The sequence below is a fragment of the Ips typographus genome, linkage group LG6 (assembly GCF_016097725.1).
Source record: "Ips typographus isolate SLU linkage group LG6, UJ_Ityp_2.0, whole genome shotgun sequence".
NCBI classification, from domain to species: domain Eukaryota; kingdom Metazoa; phylum Arthropoda; class Insecta; order Coleoptera; family Curculionidae; genus Ips; species Ips typographus.
In genome coordinates this window covers 242,824-265,304 of record NC_138427.1, presented here as the reverse complement: position 1 = coordinate 265,304, position 22,481 = coordinate 242,824, and the positions used below count along the sequence as shown (strand labels likewise).

At 34.9% G+C, this 22,481-nt stretch overlaps 3 protein-coding genes across 3 annotated transcripts in view; 1 reads left to right on the top strand and 2 right to left on the bottom strand.

Moving 5' to 3' along the window:
* The window catches only part of Upf2 (UPF2 regulator of nonsense mediated mRNA decay), a 39,340-nt gene extending 33,656 nt beyond the window's left edge, over positions 1 to 5,684 (top strand). Inside the window, exon 11 of the mRNA XM_081982635.1 lies at positions 4,833 to 5,684. Within this exon, the coding sequence (XP_081838761.1) occupies positions 4,833 to 5,165 (333 nt within the window). The 3' untranslated portion in view covers positions 5,166 to 5,684. The remainder of the gene's footprint in view (positions 1 to 4,832) is intronic.
* A 4,140-nt stretch (positions 5,685 to 9,824) lies between these two features.
* On the bottom strand, positions 9,825 to 11,610 carry LOC145730440 (uncharacterized; the record flags this gene model as incomplete). The annotated part of the gene is made up of 1 exon (XM_081981653.1): positions 9,825 to 11,610. A coding segment is annotated over one exon (1,161 nt), but the record flags the coding sequence as incomplete, so codon positions are not given.
* Positions 11,611 to 16,477: 4,867 nt separating this feature from the next.
* Positions 16,478 to 18,613, bottom strand: LOC145731061 (uncharacterized). The gene has a single exon (XM_081982645.1). It carries the CDS (start codon positions 18,570 to 18,572, stop codon positions 17,019 to 17,021), a length of 1,554 nt encoding a protein of 517 aa, XP_081838771.1. The 5' UTR covers positions 18,573 to 18,613; the 3' UTR covers positions 16,478 to 17,018.
* Positions 18,614 to 22,481: the final 3,868 nt, after the last annotated feature.

The window sequence follows — 22,481 nt, the reverse complement described above, 5'->3', positions numbered from 1 at the left end:
TTAAATGTTACTGACAACCTTCTAAAAACTGTCAGAGTCTTTTACAAGTGTCTTAAACCTTCCTAGAATTTTTTTTAAATTGCCAGAGGTCTCTAGGACCATTATAAAAGTCCCATAGACCTTTAAATGTTACAGACAACCTTCTAAAAAGTGCCAGAATGTTTTACAAGTGTCTTAAACATTCTTAGAATTATTTTAAATTGCCAGAGGCCTCTAGGACCATTTTAAAACTTTCATAGACCTTTAAATGTTACTGACAACCTTCTAAAAAGTGCCAGAATGTTTTACAAGTGTCTTAAACATTCCTAGAATTATTTTAAATTGCCAGAGGCCTCTAGGACCATTTTAAAACTTCCATAGACCTTTAAATGTTACTGACAACCTTCTAAAAAGTGCCAGAATGTTTTACAAGTGTCTTAAACATTCCTAGAATTGTTTTAAATTGCCAGAGGCCTCTAAGACCATTTTAAAACTTCCATAGACCTTTAAATGTTACTGACCTTCTAAAAAAGTGCAAGAGTCTTTTATAAGTGTCTTATACCTTCCTACAATGGGGTCATCAACCATTTTTTTTTAATTTTGTTAATCGATAGCGCTTCAAAAAATATTTAACACGTATTTTTTGTTTTCGGCTTGAGAAGCATTTAAACCTAAGAAAAATGACAATAAAAATTGTATTTGCTTGTTTCACCCTATATACATTGTATCCCGTTTGACGTCATAAGGGGACTAGTTTTTGACGTAAAACGGTGTTCGCTGTTTCTTTTCATCTTAGCGATCCTCGAGCAAAATAGAGTATATACGTCGGATATTAGCAGTCGCCAGTCGACAATGAAAGCACTGAAAACTGACACTACCGACAGTTGACACCAATGAATAAAAAAAATGTAAACATAGCAGGAAGAAGCAATAGCAATCAAAGAGGGGGACAGAAACAAGGGGGAGGCGGGGGGAGTAATATGGCGGCCGTCAACTTCCGGTTGGCACTATCAGATCTAAATTTAATCTTGTCCACTGTACAACTTAATTTAAATTTGCAAAACTCAACTGTTAAAGAACCACAAACAAACAAAACAAACTAACACTATACTACAACAAATACAAACAACAAATTTTTGCGGGTTTGAAACTCCAAACTTTCAATGACTGCGTCAATTCAACTGCGCAGTAGGCGAATGCGCAATCAACTTCCGTCCCCCTCGCTTAATGCACAAACGGGTTATAATTTGTATTATTGTTACCTCCTGATACTTGTTCTTTTTACTCATTGGTTGACACAGATGCAGGTGGTAACACCGGCAATACACAATAGGCATTTACGAATATTCTGCCGGTAGATACCTGTTTAACCTAGAGCGTTCGAAAATTGTTTTTGGTAACTACCATTGCCGTTCTGAAATTTTACCGATATACCGAATATATGTACCCGGTTTATGATTTATGGATCGAGAAGTTCCGTCGGTAAATTAAGAAAAAAGTGACTTTTGACAGGTTTTCCCTTAAAATTTAGACTCATAACCTCAAAAATTAGTTTATGGTTGACGGTTTGGCGGTTTGTTCCACAGTTTAGCAAGCTTATGAGAGTGACCTGTTAAATTAAAATGGATATTGGAATATGTTCTGTTTGCGAGATGGAGGGAGAGTATGCCGATATTATAAAACATTTCAACAATGAACATTTGGATGCCAGATCTCAAAGACATAGGATTACCAATCGCGTTCTAAAATTCATTTAACCGTAATGAACCAGATCCTTAAAAGTTACACCGATTGTGGTAAACGGTGGAATTAGCAGGTATAATTTTCGTAAATGCCTAATGTGCTTATGAATGTAGAATTCCACATACCTTAGCATATTGAATTGTCCCATACATACGTCACGCGCAGGGGTGTGCCAAGCTCAATTTAGTATTTAATCAGTTTTTTATAAAAAAAACTAGTGGCGTAAAGTTTAAAATTATCAGTTAAAACAAATTTTTAAACAGGAAACTTTACAATATTATTGTTTTGAACTTGTTAGGCCTCTAGAACCATTTTGAAAGATCCATAGACGTTTAAATGTTCCCCTTAGAACTTTCTAAACCTTATAATATTTGTTTAATTGTGGGTATATAAACATTGATTTGGTGGGTCATATACTATATAATTTATAGCCCCTGTCTTAAGTTATAACCTAAAATTATAATCATTTTGACAATCAATCAATATCACATTTAAGTACTGACATACGGTTTTGGCTGGTGATTGTGACGCAACAGTCAGAAGTTACTGAACAGGATAGAGCTAAATAGCTCATATAAATCTATAAATAATAAAATATTGCTTAAAATTTCAGGTAGATTCCAATAATAAAATGAAAAGTATGGCTTTGCAACAATTTAGGCAAAGGAATTTTGGACGAGTAACCTTGCCGTTTTAAACTCACCCCACACCTTTACAAACTGAAAAAAAATCAGTTTTTTAGACTTTTAAAAGACTTTTTCCACGTGGAAAAGCATCAACGTTGCTAAAGCCAAAACTCTTGATTCATTCAACGTCTCCAGAACTTTTGTGTGTTTGGAATAACGCGGACCACTTTGACGAACTGAACTAGCTATGACGTTCAATAACAGGTTTTTAGGCACCTGTTAGCTGTCAAAACTCATTAAATAGTTGCGTAAAACTGTAAAATGTCAAATAGTTATTCGTAACGCTGTGAAGTTAAACTTGGCAGTTGTGACGTTAAATTTGACAGTTATTATACTACACAGCGTTGCTTAAAGTCAGGTGACACCTGTTAAACTATTAAAACTCATGCAGCAGTGATTGAAGTGAAATGAAACTATCAAATGCAAAACAGTTATTCGTTGTATTTACATCTCAATAAAGCCCCAAATTTGAGATTTGTGAGGCTAAGTGTCATTACGATATGTTTCTTACGTCATCTGACAGCTGTCAAAACTCATTTAGCGCTATCATACAACTTAAATACTCAAATTAGTTGTATTTCTTTCATATATCGCATTGCGTTGTATTTATAGCTCCATAGAGTTAAATTTAATGGTTGTGACATTAACACACACTTTGAAATGCTTTTACGTCATCTGACACAACTTCCAATGTAATTTCTCAAATAAGCAACTATTTGTAATTTTATAGTTTCAAGTGTTTCAAGTGAACGAGTTTCGACAGTTATGACAGCTGTCACGTGACGTAAGAAAAGTATAAAAGTGTTCCTTAACGCCAGAACTGTCAAATTTGGCTCTACCGAGTTGTAGTGACTACTTACAGTGTGGTTCCTTCAAAAAACACTTTTACTTGGAATTTTATAATTTCCAAATAGTCCAAATTCCATTGCCAGAATTGTTGCTTTCGATGTGCATTTATTAGCCGTTTCTTCATCATTTTCTTGAATTCTTCTAAAATGTCCTAAATTATCTTATAGCATTTTCTCCAAAAATTAATTTCTGAGAAATTTCTATTTCTACAGTGTGTCCAGAATAAGGAGGCCGCTATGAATATCTTGAAAACGGTTAAAGACATAGATTTAATTAAAGGGAAGAAAAGTTGCGTAATTATGACCTTAATAAAACGACATTTAGAAAACGTCGATTTTTTTGGTTTTTCAGATATTTTGAAAAAGTGACTTTCTTGATTTAACATTTTATTTTTTTGTGACGTTAATATTGAATCTATATCAAAACTATGACACTTCTCCACAGCAACTTTTAAAGCTCTTTAAAGTGGCATTATCAGTTTTTCATCCCGACGTTTCGTTTTTGCAGAACCATCATCAACCTCATTTTTTTAAATGCGGTCATTGTTTTTTAATATCATATTGTTACGATTTTCCCGTGGGTTCACACAAAGTCAATTTAACTCAACAATTAATAAATTTATTTACACTCCAAAACACTCCGTACAATAATTAACTCAGCTACTAAAAACACTACTACAATTCCACACTTATTCCACTATTTAAACTTTACCGCGTTCCCAAATCCACTACTACGCCGTCGTCGACACCGCTTCTTTTATATTCGCAAACCACGTTCTAGAATGACCGCAAAACGCTTCGCGATTTGCCTCGAATATCAAAGATGCTTCCAGGTGTCGCTTCCTCACTGTGGCCTACTTTAACACGCGCCCGGTCAGATATTGCGGCGCATCGGTTTCATCGAGTATCGAGCATAGTAGGCCCAAACCGTAACAATATTCTGAAAGTTCCTTTTATTCCGAATTTAATGATGTATGACACTTTATGGTTCAAATGCGTTTTACTCTGTTTTTTGACCTTAATAAATAAATGTCCTTTTACAGATTTTAAAATTATTTTTTTTTTTTTTTATTAAAAATTGCCTATGCCAGTAAGTTGTCAGGTTATTTTGGTTATTATTAATTTAAACTTAAAAATATGACAAGAAAAAAACAGTTTTCTACAATCCTAAAAATAAAAAAAGTTAAGATTCATACATTATTGAATTCAGGATCTAACATAAAAACATCACCAACGAGTTAAAAAAAATAATAAAATTGATGATGATTCCTCGAAGACGAAACGTCGGAATGAAAAACTGAACACTAAAAGTTGCTGTGGAGAAGTGTCATTAGTTTAATGACATCACAAAAAAATAAAGCGTAAAACCAAAAAATCCACTTTTTGAAAAATATCTCAAAAACCGAAAACAAAGTCGATGTTGTCTAAATGTCATTTTATTAAGGCCGCGATTACGCAACTTTTCTTCCATTTAACCAAATCTGTATCGCTAACCGTTTTCAAGATCCCCATAGTGGCCCTCCTTATTCTGGATACACTGTTTATATTATAACATAAAATTTTTTTTTTCGTACAGGAGCCCTCCGAAGATAACAAAGCAAAAATAGGTTTTGTGCTTATGCTCCGCAAGGGAAACAAACAACAATATAAGCAGTTTGAAGCGGAAGCCGACTCTGAGTTAGTCCAAAAGTTAAAAGACCAAGAACAGGCGCAGAAAGAGGAAAAGGAACGCGTAAAGCGACTGACTTTAAATATAACGGAGCGTTTCGAAGAGGAAGATTACCAAGAATCCATATCGCAACAAAGTAGACCGGTTACGCAAAATTTGAATCGCGAAAGGAAGAAATATCAGCATCCTAAAGGGGCTCCCGACGCTGATTTGATATTTGGTCCAAAAAAGATTCGCTAAAAGTCTAACTCAACTGAAACTAAGTTGAATAGTTTGGGATTACAAACGAAATCGAGCAAAAAAACATCAGTCGGAATGGGTTTCGATTTATAGAGGGTTGCGTTTTTTGACTGGTGCTTTATGAGGGTATTGCGACTAGTTTAAGATGACGTTTAAGACAAAAATAGACAGTACCTATTTACACTTTATTGATTTATTAGAAAAAAATGTTCAAGCCCACACTGTTATTAACAAGTGTTCCATTTTAATAACAGTGTAGGCAAATCAAACTTCAAAGCCGTAGTGACACTATACCATATTTGGATTGGGTTACCAATTTCAGTTTCCACCATCTTTAGTTTTGAATCATCCAACACCATGTCTCTTGGTTTCGCATACTTATATTATGTTTCTGAAGATGGAGTAAGCTGAAATCGGCTACCCAATTTAAGTGGTGACGACTTTGATTCCGTTACATTTTATTAATTTGATCAAAATTTACTTTTCGTTTTTCACAAAATAAAATTTTATTCATATAGATCGAGTTGTTTAATTCTTAAAACTATTTTCAGTCAGTCAGCAGTAGTTTTTCTTAAGAGTAGCCATGCCGATAACTCTGCAGCCACTCTAAATTATCACCAAGACCAATCAAAATCCGTCATGTCAGAAGGCGTATATTTAGCCTCTATTTTAATACTTTTAAAGGCTTAAAATTCGAGGGTCTATCCATGTAATTCCACAGATTCCCAACGAACAGACAGGATTCATGCCACGAAAGGAAACAAGGAAACAAATCCTGAATGTAAGACAAATAATAGAAAAAGCATATGAATTTAAAGTAAAAACTTACTTGTGCTTTGTCGACTACAGCAAAGCATTCGACTGTGTAAAATGGAATAATTTGTGGCTTATCTTGGAAATCATGGGAGTACCAAAACATACGAGGAAGTAGTTGAACATTTTGCTATTTTTCTACATAGTCGCATTGTCGTTCAATCACTTTTCGCATCCTGGTAACCAGCTTGTTAATGCCGGCGTTGTACAACTCTACCGCCGCGTCGCAAAGCCAACTGACTACTGCTTTTTGCACTTCCTCGTCTGACTTGAATTTCCGTCCCCCCAGGTGTTTTTTGAGAGCGGGAAACAAGTGGTAGTCGCTGGGGGCAACGTCCGGATTGTAGGTAGGGTGGTCGTTTGGTGTGACACATGTGGGCGCGCATTGTCATGATGCAAACACACTCCTTTGGTGAGCCTAACCCTTCTTTTGTTTTGGATGGGTCGCCGAAGTTTCTTGAGAGTCTCGCAGTAGCTTTCTGAGTTGACTGGTTAACTGGCGATGAATGTCTATCGGAAAAACCTTTTTTGTGTTCAAAAATTGAATGACGGAGTGCAGTTTGCCCCTGGCGGGCGAGCTCAGCGGGAACTCCATCTTAAGCGACTGGCCGTCCCAAGGTCTCGCGAATGATTCTACCAATTCTACACTGTGGTGGGGAAACCGAGGAATGCAGCGCTGTTGTCAAATTTCGCCTAGCAACTCACGTCCGAAAGTGGCATCGTTGGAGACCTTACTTTTCGATACGCCCTCGTATGATTATTTTGCTTAAAAATCTGTACAACGGCTGCGGGAAGGTGAAAGTCAACAACACGCTGTTTAAGTATTTCAGTCCAAAGTGCGGTGTAAGACAGGGCTGTATTGTGTATACTCTTCTATATATACAGGGTGTCCAGGAAGTATTGCACGAAAATAAATTTAGTTCTTCATATAAATTTTTTGTCTATCTCGCATCCTGTCGGATATACAGGGCTTCAAAAATGTAATTGGTAAAAACTTTTTCCAAATTATTTTTTAAACGGTTGCGATGGCAACCATGAAATTTTGGTATGTAACTTGTCTATTAGTAACTCATAATTGTGTAGCTAAACGACAAGTTTATAAAGGATGTGTAAAAGTTAAATGTTTCAGTGATTAGATATTTTACAGTATTTTGATTCCTTCAAAGGTTTGCTAAAAAAAGGCATACGTATTTCTAAGCGACATCTCTGGCCGTTTTTGTTTTTCTTAATTAACAACACACAACACAAAAATAAATAAATCTTAAATGAACTTACTTAGAACTTTACTGTGTTCTGTGCAAAATATTTATGGAAGGCGTTCAATATACGAACCCTGAACCGCAATACACTGATAATACACTTTTGCTGAACTCGAAATAGCATTTGTTGGTCGTTTCTTATGACTTCACAGCCCATTTTAATCCGGTTTAACAATTCCTCTCTGGTATTTATAGGGGTATTATACACTAATTGTTTTAGATGACCCCAAAGAAAAAAATCTAGGGGGGTTAAGTCATGAGATCTAGTTGGCCATGGAAAAGGACCGCCTCTGCCTATCCTACGATCAGAAAATGCATGATTTAAGTAATTCCTTACAGCTCTACCGAAATGGGAAGGTGCCCCATCATGCATTAACCACATGTTGTTCCTAATATTCAGTGGGACTTCTTCCAGCAACGGGTTCAGGTCTTCTCGTAACAAAATTTACATATTTTGTTCCATTTAAAGTTCCGTCGATATGATACGGTCCTATTAACGTAGTTCCAGTTAGACTCATCCATATGTTTACGATAAACTAACGTTGGTGTTTAGTTTGAATGATTGTGTGTGGGTTCTCTTCATTACACATATGCGAATTAATTCTGCCATCTTGGGTAATTCCAGACTCATCAGTAAAGAGAACCTTGATCCCCATTTGGGGATCAAGTCTTTGTTTATCCAAAAATTTTCTACAGAACTGAAGTCGCGGAGGATAATCGTCTTCAGTCATTGGCATGAACTCTTTGGATATGAAAAGGGTGAAGCAATTGCTCCTGAAGAACAGCATGTACCGTCGATTTGGAAATGTTTGTGGCCGCAGATATCTTTCGCAGTATATAGTACATGGCGCAGCATCAACTAATTGCAAGACGTTCTCTTCCACTGCCACACTGTTCTTATAATCCTTGTACGCCCTTCTCCACCTCGTTTTGGCAGGAAAGATCCTAATAAAACCATTAATAATAAGATATTCTAGTAGTTATATTTTGTATAGTTACCAGTTTCTCTCAATCGTCTGTCAACTCGCACAAATGTTTGCCAATGTGGAACATACCGATTTGCATAAAGGCGACGTGCTTCAGCAGCGTTACCTTACCGCTAAACCATACATTATCTCAAAAACCGTGTCTAATAGAAAAAAAACTATTTCCACTACTGGATTCTACAAGAAAAGTTGGTGTAGAAATAAAAAATAATGCACCTGGAAGTTTTGAAGAAAAGTACAAATTCTGAGAAGCACCCTATATCTGTCAAACGGTGACAGATATTAACCAACGGTTTTCGTCATTAAGTTATGTATCAAATTTGAGCTTCAGACACCGACATCAGTTTTCGCCTTTATCGATTAATAAGAGCACTTCCCATTTAAATACGTCCAATTTGGCCCCCCAAAAAATGTAATAGAAAAAAGTCAATGTTGTCTTAAGCAAAATTATTGTTCAATTTAAAAACTTTTATGTCTCTTTAATTTGTTCCGTACCTATTACAGTTCGAGACAATTACAAATTTATCACAAAAATACCCCAATTTGTCTACCAATGTGTGCAGTATGTTATTTAGTTATCTTTTCTAAAAAATGCAAAAAAGGTTAAAAGGGTAATTTTATTAAAAAGTGACCCCTAACTTGTTATCCTTATTTAATTAGTATATACATATATAAATAGGGAATAGGGTAATTTAACAAATAAGTGGCAGAACCCTTTCAAAGTACTTAAGTTAAAAAATATGCTGAACATTTCATAGATTCCAAAGATTATTAAAAAATATTCAATTCATTTTAAGTAAGTTTTCGATTTTACTGATGGGTAGATAACATTATAAACGAAATCTTGGTCATCGAAATGAGAATGCAAGCTTTTCAACATTTCGCCTTATATTTTGTCATCTTCGATAATATAACAATAAGTATACAGGGTGTCCCATAAGTAATGGTAAATAATTTAATGGCGTATTTATTAGGTCAAAATTATCCGATTTACCACAACTTACCTCAGACGAAAAGTCAAGGGAAACAGAAATACAGGGGATCAAAGTTATTTTTTAAAAATAGTATTTTTCAAATAACTTGAGAACTGAAATTATGAATTAAGGGGCTTTTTGAGGGTGACAAATTTGATTATCAACTCAGTTTTAAGCCAGTTCAGAGAGGGCGCCAGTTGTGGTAAATAATTTGCTTTAAAATCGCCCCAACTTTTTTGCTGTAGGACCCCAAGTGACAACTGGAATCCGAATATCTGTTCACCAATATGTTCTAAACTAAAAAGGTATACCTTGTTGGTAACCCTAAGATCAATAGTTTTTGAGATATTTGCAATTAAAGTATTCGGTGCGATGCATGTACGAGGAAAAATTGAAAAACTTTTCGTCTGAGGCAAGTTGTGGTAACTATCAGAAGTACACTGTAAAGCGCCCTCTAACGGCCGCAGTATAATGCTTCAAATCGGCCTATTTCGATATTAGGAATATGTCATAGGATTTTGTACAGACCTTTTAGAGACACCCTGTATAAACAGTTGAGGTTAGACAGCAGTTGTCAAGGTTTGTATAAAAACGAAATATACGGAGCGAGTTAATAAAAATATCGCGTGTGTTTTTGGTTTTAATGTAAAAAACGGTACATTATACTTTGCTGTACAACTATGATGTAGTAAATCATTTGACCTTTATAGGAACAAATCTATTTAAAAATATTGTATTCAATTCAATAATGCACTTGAGCAAATCAATTAGGTCCTATGAATACAGCCAATGCTCTCAAAAAACGATGAGGCACAAAACAAACATTTATAAAAGCACTACTTTTCTATTACTATTCTATAACTCTATAAGTATTAATATAGGAAACTCTAAAAGTTACAGTAAATTAAAACTAAAATCTACACTAAATATCGTAACAGTTGTATAGATTTCAATTCAAACACAGAACATATGTAGGTATTTATGGTCTTCATATAACTCGATACGTAAAAAAATCAAAATGATTAAATTCGTTAGAAAGGAACCAGGTCCAATTAAGTGAACGTGTGTACAAATTATTGGAAAACCAAGAACCCTTTTATTTATTAAATTAAATAATTCATATTTTTTTAAAATAAATCATAGTTACATGTAAAAAAATATCTCTAGCATGACTACGTCTAATTTAAATATGTCCTAAACGTTTCTATAAGCTATAAATGGTTTCGAAAACCATTTATGAGATTCGTGGTTTTTAAGGTTTTTCGTCACCATGAATCCGTCGGACATGGCCCTGTAAATGAGCTTTCTGCGAAAAACCGCTACCACATTCATTACATTTGAATGGTTTGCCATCAGTGTGAATTTTAAAATGAACACACAAAAGTCTTTCTCTTGCAAAGGTTGCATCACATTCATTGCATTTAAATGGTTTCAAACAGTGATTTCTTCGCCAATGATTAGTCAAAAGATCGCCTCTTTCAAAACATGTTTCACATTGCGTACATTTATAAGGTTTTGCACTAATATGACCACGTAAATGTCTCTGAAAAGTAGTTGGATCCGAAAAATATGTATTACACTCATTACATATAAATGATTTTTTACCAGTATGAACTTGTACATGCCTCTGCAAAAGAATTTCGCGCAGAAAGCATTTATTACACTCGTTACATTTAAATATTTTCAGACCATTGTGAATTCTTAAATGAATTTTTAACTCAGTTGTAGTTGCAAAACATTTTTTGCATTTGCTGCATTTGAAACGTTTTTCATTGCTATGATCCTGTATATGTCTCTGCAAGCTAGTTTTACTCGTAAATGATTCATCACACTCCTTACATTTAAGTGCTATTGTACAGCTATGTGTTCGCAAATGAACCCGCAACTTAATTCTATTTGCAAAAGATATTCCACATTCTTGACATTTATGTTGCTTATTTTTACCATCAGTGTGAATCTTTAAGTGAAGTTTGAAGTTGCCATTACTCGCAAAACATTTTTTACACTCTTTGCAGTAATACGAATTTTTAGCAGCTTTAATTCTACTTTTATCAACGCTTTTTATAGATAAGTCTTCAGAATCTTTTGTTGTCTGATTACTTTCTGCAGGTGCACCCTTACATTGAATATCATTGCTGTGTTCTTTATACAGACCTACTTCGCATTTAACAGACTTAGATTCTATTACTGGTTTAGCCTCATAGTTATGACAAACTATAGAATGTTGTTCCAATTTATCGAAACCTTGGAATCCTAAAAAAAACTCCTCAAATTTATGATCAAGTTCATCTTCGGTCTTGTAGTTAGCAATTTGAGTCTCAGTATCCAAAGGCTCCTCTTTAATATCAATAGTGAATTCATCATCAAATTGTTCTCTGAACCTACAAACAACAACTATCAGTGAAACTGAATTTTAACAAATATTTGAAAAAAAAGTATACTTGAATTAAAGAAGTACCTACTTGATTATTCTGGCATTTGGTGTAAATAAAACAAGCAAAAATTTCCATGAGTTTATTAAATTTCGTTCTATTATAGGTCAATTATTCAACGCTTAGCAACGATTTAAACATTGTTTTATTCACAAGTAAACTAAATAGTAGTGAAATTCTGTTAGGAATACAATTATGTGGAAAAATTATGTTCTTATCACGTGCGGGACTGATGCTCAACTCCAGTATAAGCGTGCAAGAACGTTACATTACTAGTGTGATATGGGCATTTTTATAGTCACGAGTGGGAAGTATTGCCACGGCGAGATCGTAGACAGAGTTTGTAGTGATCACACGAGTACATTAATTTGCCATACCACACGAGTAATGTATATACAATACTTTATCTACGATCTACACGGAAATTAGTCATTTTTTAACTCCACGGTGTTACGTAATGGTAGATTTCCCAGCCACTAGTGCGATAATGATTGTTTTATTGTACTCTTAAGAGTACGCAAATTGCGGTGCTTTATCTCACTAGTGCGGTAAAATCAATTATTATCACACTATTGTGGTAAAATCGCTCATTACGTAACTATTATAAAAACGAGCAATGGAGTCATTACCATGCTAAGCATAGATAAAAATTTCTTTCCCTACCAGTGCGGGAAAGCCTATATTTCCATGGACGATGGTTACTTCGATTGGACCTAGATCAAAACTAATGACACTTCTCCACAGCAACATTTAAAGCTTTTTTAAGTGGCATTATCAGTTTTTTATTCCAACGTTTCATCTTTGTGGAACCATCATCAACTTTATTTTTTTTAAATACGGTCCTGATGTTTTTATGTTAGATGTATGAAACTTATTAACTTTTTTTTTTTTTTTTTGGATTAAAGAAAACTGTTTTTTTTTTTTCTATTTTTAAATTTAAATTAATAATAACCATCTAAATAACTTGAAAAATTTAGTGGCATCGACAATTTTTAATTTAAAAAAAAACAAACAGAGTAAAACGTATTTAAATCATAAAGTGTCATAAATCATTGAATTCGGAATAAAGTGGGCTTTCAGAATTTGATATTAAAAAGCAATGACTGCATTAAAAAAATGAGGTTGATAATGGTTTCGCAAAGAAGAAATTTTGAAATGAAAAACTGATAATGCCACTTTAAAGAGCTTTACAAGTTGCTGTGGAGAAGTGTTATTAGTTTTGATCTAAGTCCAATATTAACATCACAAAAAAATAAAATATAAATTAAATCTCAAAAACCAAAGAAAATTTCGTTTTCTAAATATCGTTTTCTTAAGGTCATGATTACACAACTTTTCTCCCATTTAACCAAATGTGTATCTCTAACCGTTTTCAAGATCCCCATAGTGGCCCTCGTTATCCTGGACACACTGTATAATACAACAAGACCTCAAATTTTATCGGATAAATTTTGTCTGTAGGTACGAAATCAATGTTGCCTAGCAAAAGCACAATACACCACTGACACCAGCACTAGAAAAAACTACGGATCGCTTCAACGCAAGCTAAGCTTTTGCTTAAGGGGAAATGGGGTGGTGCCCCATCATGCATTAACCACATGTTGTTCCTAATATTCAGTGGGACTTCTTCCAGCAACGGGTTCAGGTCTTCTCGTAACAAAATTTAAATATTTTGGTCCATTTAATGTTCCGTCGATATGATACGGTCCTATTAACGTCGTTCCAATTAGACTCATCCATATGTTTACGATAAACTAACGTTGGTGTTTAGTTTGAATGATTGTGTGTGGGTTCTCTTCATTACACATATGCAAATTATGCGAATTAATTATGCCATCTCGGGTAATTCCAGACTCGTTAGTAAAGAGAACCTTGATCCCCATTTGGGGATCAAGTCTTTGTTTTTCCAAACATTTTCTACAGAACTGAAGTCGCGGAGGATAATCGTCTTCAGTCATTGCATGAACTCTTTGGATATGAAAAGGGTGAAGCAATTGCTCCTGAAGAACAGCATGTACCGTCGATTTGGAAATGTTTGTGGCCGCAGATATCTTTCGCACACTATAGTAGTTACAGGGCGCTGCATCAACTAATTGCAAGACTTTCTCTTCCACTGCCACACTGTTCTTATAATCCTTGTACGCCCTTCTCCACTTCGTTTTGGCTGGAAAGATCCTAATAAAACCATTAATAATAAGATATTCTAGTAGTTATATTTTGTATAGTTACCAGTTTCTCTCAATCGTCTGTCAACTGGCACAAATGTTTGCCAATGTGGAAGCCTGCTGTTAACATACCGATCTGCATAAAGGCGACGTGCTTCAGCAGCGTTACCTTACCGCTAATCCATACATTATCTCAAATATAAAATAAATCTCAAAAACCAAAGAAAATTTAGTTTTCTAAATATCGTTTTCTTAAGGTCATGATTACACAACTTTTCTCCTATTTAACCAAATGTGTATCTCTAACCGTTTACAAGATCCCCATAGTGGCCCTCCTTATCCTGGACACACTGTATAATACAACAAGACCTCAAATTTTATCGGATAAATTTTGTCTGTAGGTACAAAATCAATGTTGTCTAGCAAAAGCACAATACACCACTGACACCAGCACTAGAATAAAACTACGGATTGCTTCTTTTGAGCTAAGCTTTTGCTTAAGGGCATCGGTAAAGCAAAACGTCTTATGGGAGATTCAATGCATTTTATTTTATTATTTTATCTTTTAACCCAAATTAAATTTTAAAAAATATATTTTTTTAAACAGCATATGACAGAAGACACTTGCTAGAATGTGCGAAAGGCTTATATTATCTAGTCTCATTTTATATATCATCTTATTTCGTATATAGGCTAGTCTCATTTTAAGAAAGGCTTATATTACTAAGATTTTTAAGTCACTATTTTCCCTACCTGAAAAACTTTTTTGGTGACAAATGCAACTCTCTTCCTTCCTTATTAGCCGATAGCAAACCGTGATTTGATGAGATATGTTTTTTGTACATGAGTGGAACTGTCGGGGGCAATACCGTAAAGGCCGATTCAGATTACCGTAACGGTATGAGGTAAGAGGTAACAGTAAACAGTAAGGAAATTAAACAGTTGGTATGACATATGAACTGTTTACTTTTTTTACGGTTTACTGTTAATGTTACTGAATCGGCCTTAGGAGCTCAGATTTAGCCGGATAATTTTTGTGCTTGCCTTAGAATACTTTCTTTTGGTGTAACTGCACGAGACCTGTTGTAACTAATATAACAATGTATAGGCAATTTGCCGAAACTAACTATACCGACACTTATCACAGCTAAACTGAAATTTAAGTAAAAATAAAATTTACAATGGTAAACAATAAAAAACCTGAAATATGTAACTTATCCGTGCTTATAAGCCGTGGTCCAATGGAATTTCTTCCTGACGTCCACATCTGCGGCGGACTGGGGCGATAATGTCCGCTGCAGGTGTGGACGAAACGTCAGCCTGGATAACTTACATATTTCAGTTTTAACCGGCCGTGAAATTCTTTACAGTTTAATAAAAACACTGTGCAGTAAAATTTCTTGTTAGAGTACAAACATAGAGTGGAGCGGCGAGCAAAGCAGAGAGCAGCGCGAAGAGGAAAGCGACGAAAACAAAGTTTCTGACACATAGTGACGAGCAAAGCGTAGACTCAAAATTGCATGTTAATTTTTGTCACTTTGCCCTCCGCTCTGGATGCTTACTTTATAGGAGCCTAGTGAGATGAGATTTCTTTCATGGTTCAGGCCATAGCTCTCTGTTTTGCTTGTCGCTACACTATGTTCGTACCCTAAGCTAACTCCACGTGACACTGCCGCTTATTACGTGACACTTCGTATTTGGTACGCCGTACGCGGTACTTAGGTATACAGCGTTGACATTTTACAGGTAACAAACATTTTTAGCCCAAAAGCAGGCGACGTCATAGCATTTGGCTTTGCTACTTGGAGATCCTCCAGGGTGCACTGGGCTAGAGACCACTGTAAATGCGAGTTGTTGATTGTAGATACTCAGTATATTTTTGTAATGGAAAATGTATTCCCGATTGAAGACCAGAAAGTGAAAACTAATTAATCAAGTTAATATTACATTTTATTGTAAAAATTTGGAAAACGATCTTTCAAATTTCTACGATAAGGCAGTTCTGCAAAAAAAAAATCAATATAATCATATTGATGTGTTACTTATAAGCGTGTAACTTAGCCCTTAAGTTTTTTATTTCATAAAAGTGGTGGATAAACACGCAATCTTCTCCACAATATATTTATTAGACCCTCAAACTGAGGTAAAAGTCATAACGCCCGACATGTTTCGAGCATATGGATGCTCATATTCAGTGGCTTAAAGTTTGGTAAACTACCGCCGACTGTCTTTCTAGACAGTTTCTAGAGGGAGATACTGAGACCCAAGTTAAATTTATATAAAACATGTGAAAAGCTAAACTAAACTGAGTACATAATTAAAAAGAGCTACATTGGCCTTGGGTCAGGGTGAGCCCCAAAGAAATAAGCTACAGCCCTTGAACCCAATTCCACTAACTCCGCACAGGCAGTCAGGACAAAATGGATGATCAATTTTCATTTCATTTCATTTCAAGACACAAAGGTGTTTCTAGCTTCTAGTTCCTGCTACAAAAAAGGTTTGTTTGTGTCGTGAGACAGAAGACCCAACTAGAAAAGAAGAAATGAGTAACTCGTCTCAACAAAGAGATTCTGCTCAGAATCATCAAAATGTTCTCACTTCATGCCGACCTAAAAATAAAAAATTAATTATGTCCTTGCTACGGGAAAATTAATTTGGAAGCAAAAAAAAAACATACTTACAATCGATTTTTACATAAAACTTATATTAACCAACTTTATTTTTAAATGTCTACCCTCAAAGAAGTTAATAGAAAAAACCGTCTCATGGTTCGCAAAAAAATCCAGGACCATATTTACTCAAAAAAAAATCATAACTTTAACAACTTTAACTTATAAAAACACGAATAAAATCTGAAAAAAAAAGTTTATACAAATTGTTTTAATTTTGCCATTAAATATATCAATAACAGTACGTTTTTGAATTTCCAATAATTTTGAAGTTGTGCCATTTGAATCTTCCAACATTTTGAAATGTAGCAGCTAAGCAGTGTAAATTTTCAATATTACTAAACAATCAACAATAGCGACATTGTAAAATGTAAACTGTCAAAGTTTTAGGAAATTTAACAAAATAGAAATAGATGAAAAGCGTAATTTTCACTTTTTTAAAATAAAATGTTGACATATGAATATGTCAGAGGAGTTTCACGTCCCTAACTAGTTGTCAGAACCCAGTGTCACTGTGATTTTTTACGGCCATTTTTGTCAGAGGCAAAGTAACTTTCAGCTTAAGTAACTGTTAAACGACAAAGTGGGACTAACATCCAAATCAAAATTGTTTTTACGTATAAACTCTTTAAAATCGATTAACTCGTCCGAGGAAATCCCTTCCCAACTTTCCAATTCTGACAACACTGTCAAATTAGGACAAGCGGCAACAAGCAATTGCACAGTACGCATGCTCAAATCGTCACTATATAAAACTCTCAACTCCTTCAAACTTAACATTGGATTAACACGCAACACGTTTACAATATTTAAGTGTTGAATACCGCTCGAAGATCCTAAATGGATCGATTCAATGTCGATCGAATGGGAAAGGATTAATTCGAGCAAAATGGCGCAACTGTGATCCACAACCCAAAACAGTCGATTCAGTTTACTAAATGATTTTGAGTGTAAGTGAGTTAGTGATCGGTAGTCGGTAAAAAAATCACAGTTGTAGACCACCAAACTGCTTAAATTAGGGCAATGATTGCCGATCAATGTTAGCGAGTGCAAAGGGAGTGACTCGGAGTGCTCCAAGTGTAGATGGAGAAGTTGGTGGCCGCTTTTTACAAAAAAGATGGGCAAACACTGCGTAAACCACGACACTCTGACTAGTTTCACTTGTTTCAGACACTTAAACTGGGTAAGTTCTGTCAAATCTGGTGATTGAAGATCAAATAGCAATGACAAACACTCAATGGCAGGGAAAAACTCAGTCAACAAGCGTAAAGTGTCAACTGTAACATCCCGGGTGTCAATTTTCTTAAAATTGACATAGCGGTTTGGTTGTAGCACTTTTAGGATGCGTGGCAACTCATCACATCTGCCAATAGTTTGTAAACGTGGCAACTGAGCAATCAGCTGCGCGTGTCCTTCAACCGAAACAGAAGTGCGGTGCAAGTGAAGCTCTTGCAATAGTGTGCATTTGAGCAAGTGCCGAACACTGCGATCAGTCACCGATCTGGATGATGTGACGTCAACGATTTGGATGCGCGGGCAAGTTTTAGCAATCGTTTCAACCATTTGATCGTTACAGTCAAAGCACAAACAAATTGAACGTAGATTTGACATTTCGTGCAACCCGTCGACGATTCGAGTGTCGTAATTGAAGGCGCATGAGCCAATGTTTAACACTTCCAATCCGGTCATTTTGGTTAGATTTTGGTAAAAAATGTGACGTATTATTGCTGGCCAACGCAAAAAATCAAGGCATTTTAATTTGCGGTTCAACACCACTTCGGCCAAATTAACCGTCACGTTCATTTCCGTTAAGTATTGTGTCATTGAAGCTGTCATATAATAACCGCGCTCTTTCTTGTCAATTGACGTTTTAATAGCATTTAGCACTTCAACAGCTACTAGATCATACACATTCCACGGCACGTGCAACTCTAAAATAGCGTTCAAGTGGTTGATGTGCGCTTGAAATCGTTGCGCTATCTTTTTCGCATCGCCCTTTAACTCCGACACTATTTTTGGGGCTAGATTGATGACATAGGCGCCGACACTTCGGACGCTCAGCGTCTTCAACGTGGGGACTTCCTTGTGCTTGGGCATTGGCTGAAACATATACAACAGTGTAAGTATGCAGAAATATGTCGAATAAAAAATGTTGAATTCCGATGCGGAATAACACACAGTCTTCTCCACTATAATTTTACAGTCCTCTAAAGGTAAAAGCGAACAAAATCGTATTATGTGTTATTATAGTTAAGTTCCTTCTTAATTTTTCCTCCAACATAGGTTTATTTGGCCTTTATTTAACAATGTTTCATTAAAAATTAAAATATTCTACACAACGGATCTGGCTGTCTGTCCCTGTGTAGAAATACGGCAGCAATGATGGGCATTTCTGTTCTCTAAACTAGTCGAGCGCACCCTTACTTTTAGAGGGCTATAATAAAATTGTAGGACTTAATGTGAAACAATGACAAGCCTCAAAAAGGAAAAAATGATATATATAATATCATATAAATGATATATAAAATCCAGTAACAACTTGTAGTAACTCATTGTTTTAGTTTAGTTATGTCAATGCATCATACGAAGGGCCAAATTATTTTTTAGTGTCTTATTATACTATTGCTTTAACTGAGCATAGCACTCTTTTTGAACTCATGTGTGGCTTGTCATTGTTTCACATTAAGCCCTTCAATTATAGTTGAGAAGACTTTGTGTTACTCCGCATCCTATATTGTTACACCTCCACTGCGAGATAATGGACTTCTATTTCAAATTACAAATGTTGAAGCCGTCACTTGTCTTTGCAGGACAGCGCAGAGCTCTGTCATGAGTGAATCATGTGCACTGCGTTGTTGCTAAAGTGCAAGTGCAGTTTTGTTATCTCTTATGAGTGTCCTGTCAAAAATTTTTGAATATGCGCACTAAAAAAAGTTACTTACCTAAAACTTGTTATTAATCACACATTAGATATGGGATTATATTTTGTTCGGACAAAGTAAGAAGTTGACAGAATTTTTGTATGCAAGAAGCAAGGATGCAAGGATCATAATGAAAATTCATATTTCCATCATGGAAAACTTGAGAAACAGGAAATATGTGAAAAAACAATTCGGCTTTTTTCTGTTCAAAAATTATACATTTTTCAAGAAGGTATATCCCAAGACACATAAAACAATGAATATTAATTATACAGGATGAGTTTTCCTAAAATGTTACAAGGTGATATGTTGGAACGGTTGCTTACTACTTGTTGCTTACTACTACTAATGCAGATGCTTACAAAAATTATTTAAAAACAAATCTGGAATAAAATGCATCAGGCACTTACCTACTAAAACTAAATTATTAAATAAAAAATAAAGCATCACTTTTCATTATCTTCACCATAAAGCTTAAACAAAAAAAAACAAATTTTCCTTCTTTCTCTATTCTCAAGCTGTTTCTTAAATCAGAGTGTACATCCAAAAATTACACACCTATGTACCACCGATCACATATATGGGAAAGAAAGGATCAAAATGAGAACAAAAAAAGTTTAAAACACTGGAAAACTGAGTAGAAAAATAAAATGTCCTGATTTTACGCAATAAACGACTAATTTCTATCCAAAAGTTTTACTGATTTGGACTCCGGACTTGAGGGTTTTATCTCGGTTTCAATTAAAATCAAATTTTGCCCAACCCTAGTCGCAACACACGAGTCAAAGTTAAATCTAATATGCACTTTTTTTTATTGTACGTCTTTTTGAAAAAGTTTCTTTATCTATGATACTACATTCATTCCATTTGACTCTATGATCATTATCAAACGCGTGTTGACATATATTATATTTATGAAAGTGTCCAGTTCTTAATTAATTTTGGAGTTCTTTAATTCGTTTTTTTAAAGGTAGCGAGGTTTCAACTATACAGGGTGTCTCACGATAAATGCGTCATATTTTAGGCTTTGATTAAACGTCAAAAAATAAATTTACTTTGCTATATAATCCATGGACCAAAGATGTTTCGTTACGGTCGTTACGGAGATACAGGGTGTTAGTTCTAAGTTTAGATTAAAAAATCTAATAGCTATTTATGTACCAAGGGCGTTAGAGGGAACATAATGTCCTGAAGGGCCATAGGCCCTCTGGCTGTTTCGGCCTGATAGACATTATACTCTCCATACCATAACGCCTGTGTTTTTTTCCTAAAAAAGGTATACGTGGTAAGATTAGATTTGGGCAGCAGTTTTTAGGATATCTGAATTTAAAAGATGTACTTCATGATGAACAGGTCTAAATTATTTAAAAAAAATAACACAATTTAAAGCGTAGGTGTCTAATTGAAATAACTCATTAAACAGTAAAATTTGTCGCTAAAGAGTAAAAAAAATACATTAAATGTGTTGTTAGTTTTATTATCTAGTAAAATAATACCTAATAAGAGATTTAACAACAACCAAAATTTAAACAATCTAATTAAAAAAAACCTTTCAACAAATGTTCAAAATAACTTCCATTTTCGTGACTACAACGATTAATACGTTTTAAAAAATTAAATTAAATTCTCTGTAGCATTTAGTCATCATTTTTCAAAATGTCAATTCCAGTTTGAATTTCCTTAATTCATCTTCTGAAGATTAACTCCAGATATCTCAAAAACGACTGCCCAAATCAACTCTTACCACGTATACCTTTTTTAGATAAAAGATGTTGAAGAATTAAAATCTTTATTATTATTTACTCAAAAAAGTTATTTGGTTTTAAATGTGTACAAGGTATCGTAGGTGGCGCTCTCTACATTTTACAAGGGAAATGAGCCTCTTAGCCGAATATTGTGACAATACACCAATTATAAAAAAATATTCGGAAAAACTAATACGAAATTGAACTTTTGACACCCGACATCTCCCAAATCATCGACTTTGGACTGAGGTTAGTTGGGTTATATCGTCATATTTAAGCCACAAGAATTTGTGGTAGCATTTTTTCCGCACCTTTCAGGGACACCCTGTATATTACGTTTCTTGAATTTCTCATAATGAGCAGATAATTTAGTTTGATATGATTTAATAATTAGGTTTATTGCTATTTTTATCACTAACAATCAATTTTAAGCTGTTTGATCAAAATTGAACTCCCAAATTCAAACAACATGTGAGTATATGAAAATAAATAATTAACCAAAAACACTTTTTTAAAATGCATGAAAAATACTATAGAAAATTCTCTCTATTTTTCGAAAGAGCAATGAACCTAATTATTAAACTAAATTATCTTAAGTGAAAGCAAAACTCAGAGTCGATCCATGATTGATCCAGATGGAGTCCATGTCCGGCCGCACCCAAGCCATGATGCCCTGCACGGTCACACTTCCACAGTAACAAAAGGGAAAGTCGCCCCTATTTTAATCTGTTTAAATGTCCAACTTGTGAGTGTCCACCGCGGTTTTTGTTGTGTGACGTCCCTTTCGTGTCTATTTGGTCTCCTTCAGATAAACATGCAGATTTTACATCATTCAACTTCTTTGGGTTTTGATTAAGTTTTTTCCCCCTTCAAGAATAAAAAACCAAGCAACTAACTTCATCTTTTTGACATCAACACTGGGTTTTGATTAAGTTTTTTCCCCCTTCGAGAATAAAAAACGGAGCAACCTGTCACCTCAGAACCAGAACTGGGTTTTTTGATCAAGGTTTTTTTCCCCCGTGTAGAATAAAAAAACCACCTTAGTACATCTGGGTTCAGCTGTCCCCCCTTTTAGAATGACAGCCAGCAGACTAGTGATCTAGTTAAGCCTCTGAAGATGGGTGTCTGAATACACCCGAAACATGTTAGGCAGATAACAACTTTTTATTAATATATATTTGTGGAGATCGACTCTGAGTTTTGCTTTCACTTACACTCACTACTCCACTGTGTGCATATGGACTACTACTTTTCAATAAATTATCTTAGACCAAAATCTTGTTACCTAATTACCCGAGTAATTACCTAAGTAATACACTAATTATAGTTCTTTGCCAAGTGTGGTACATCAT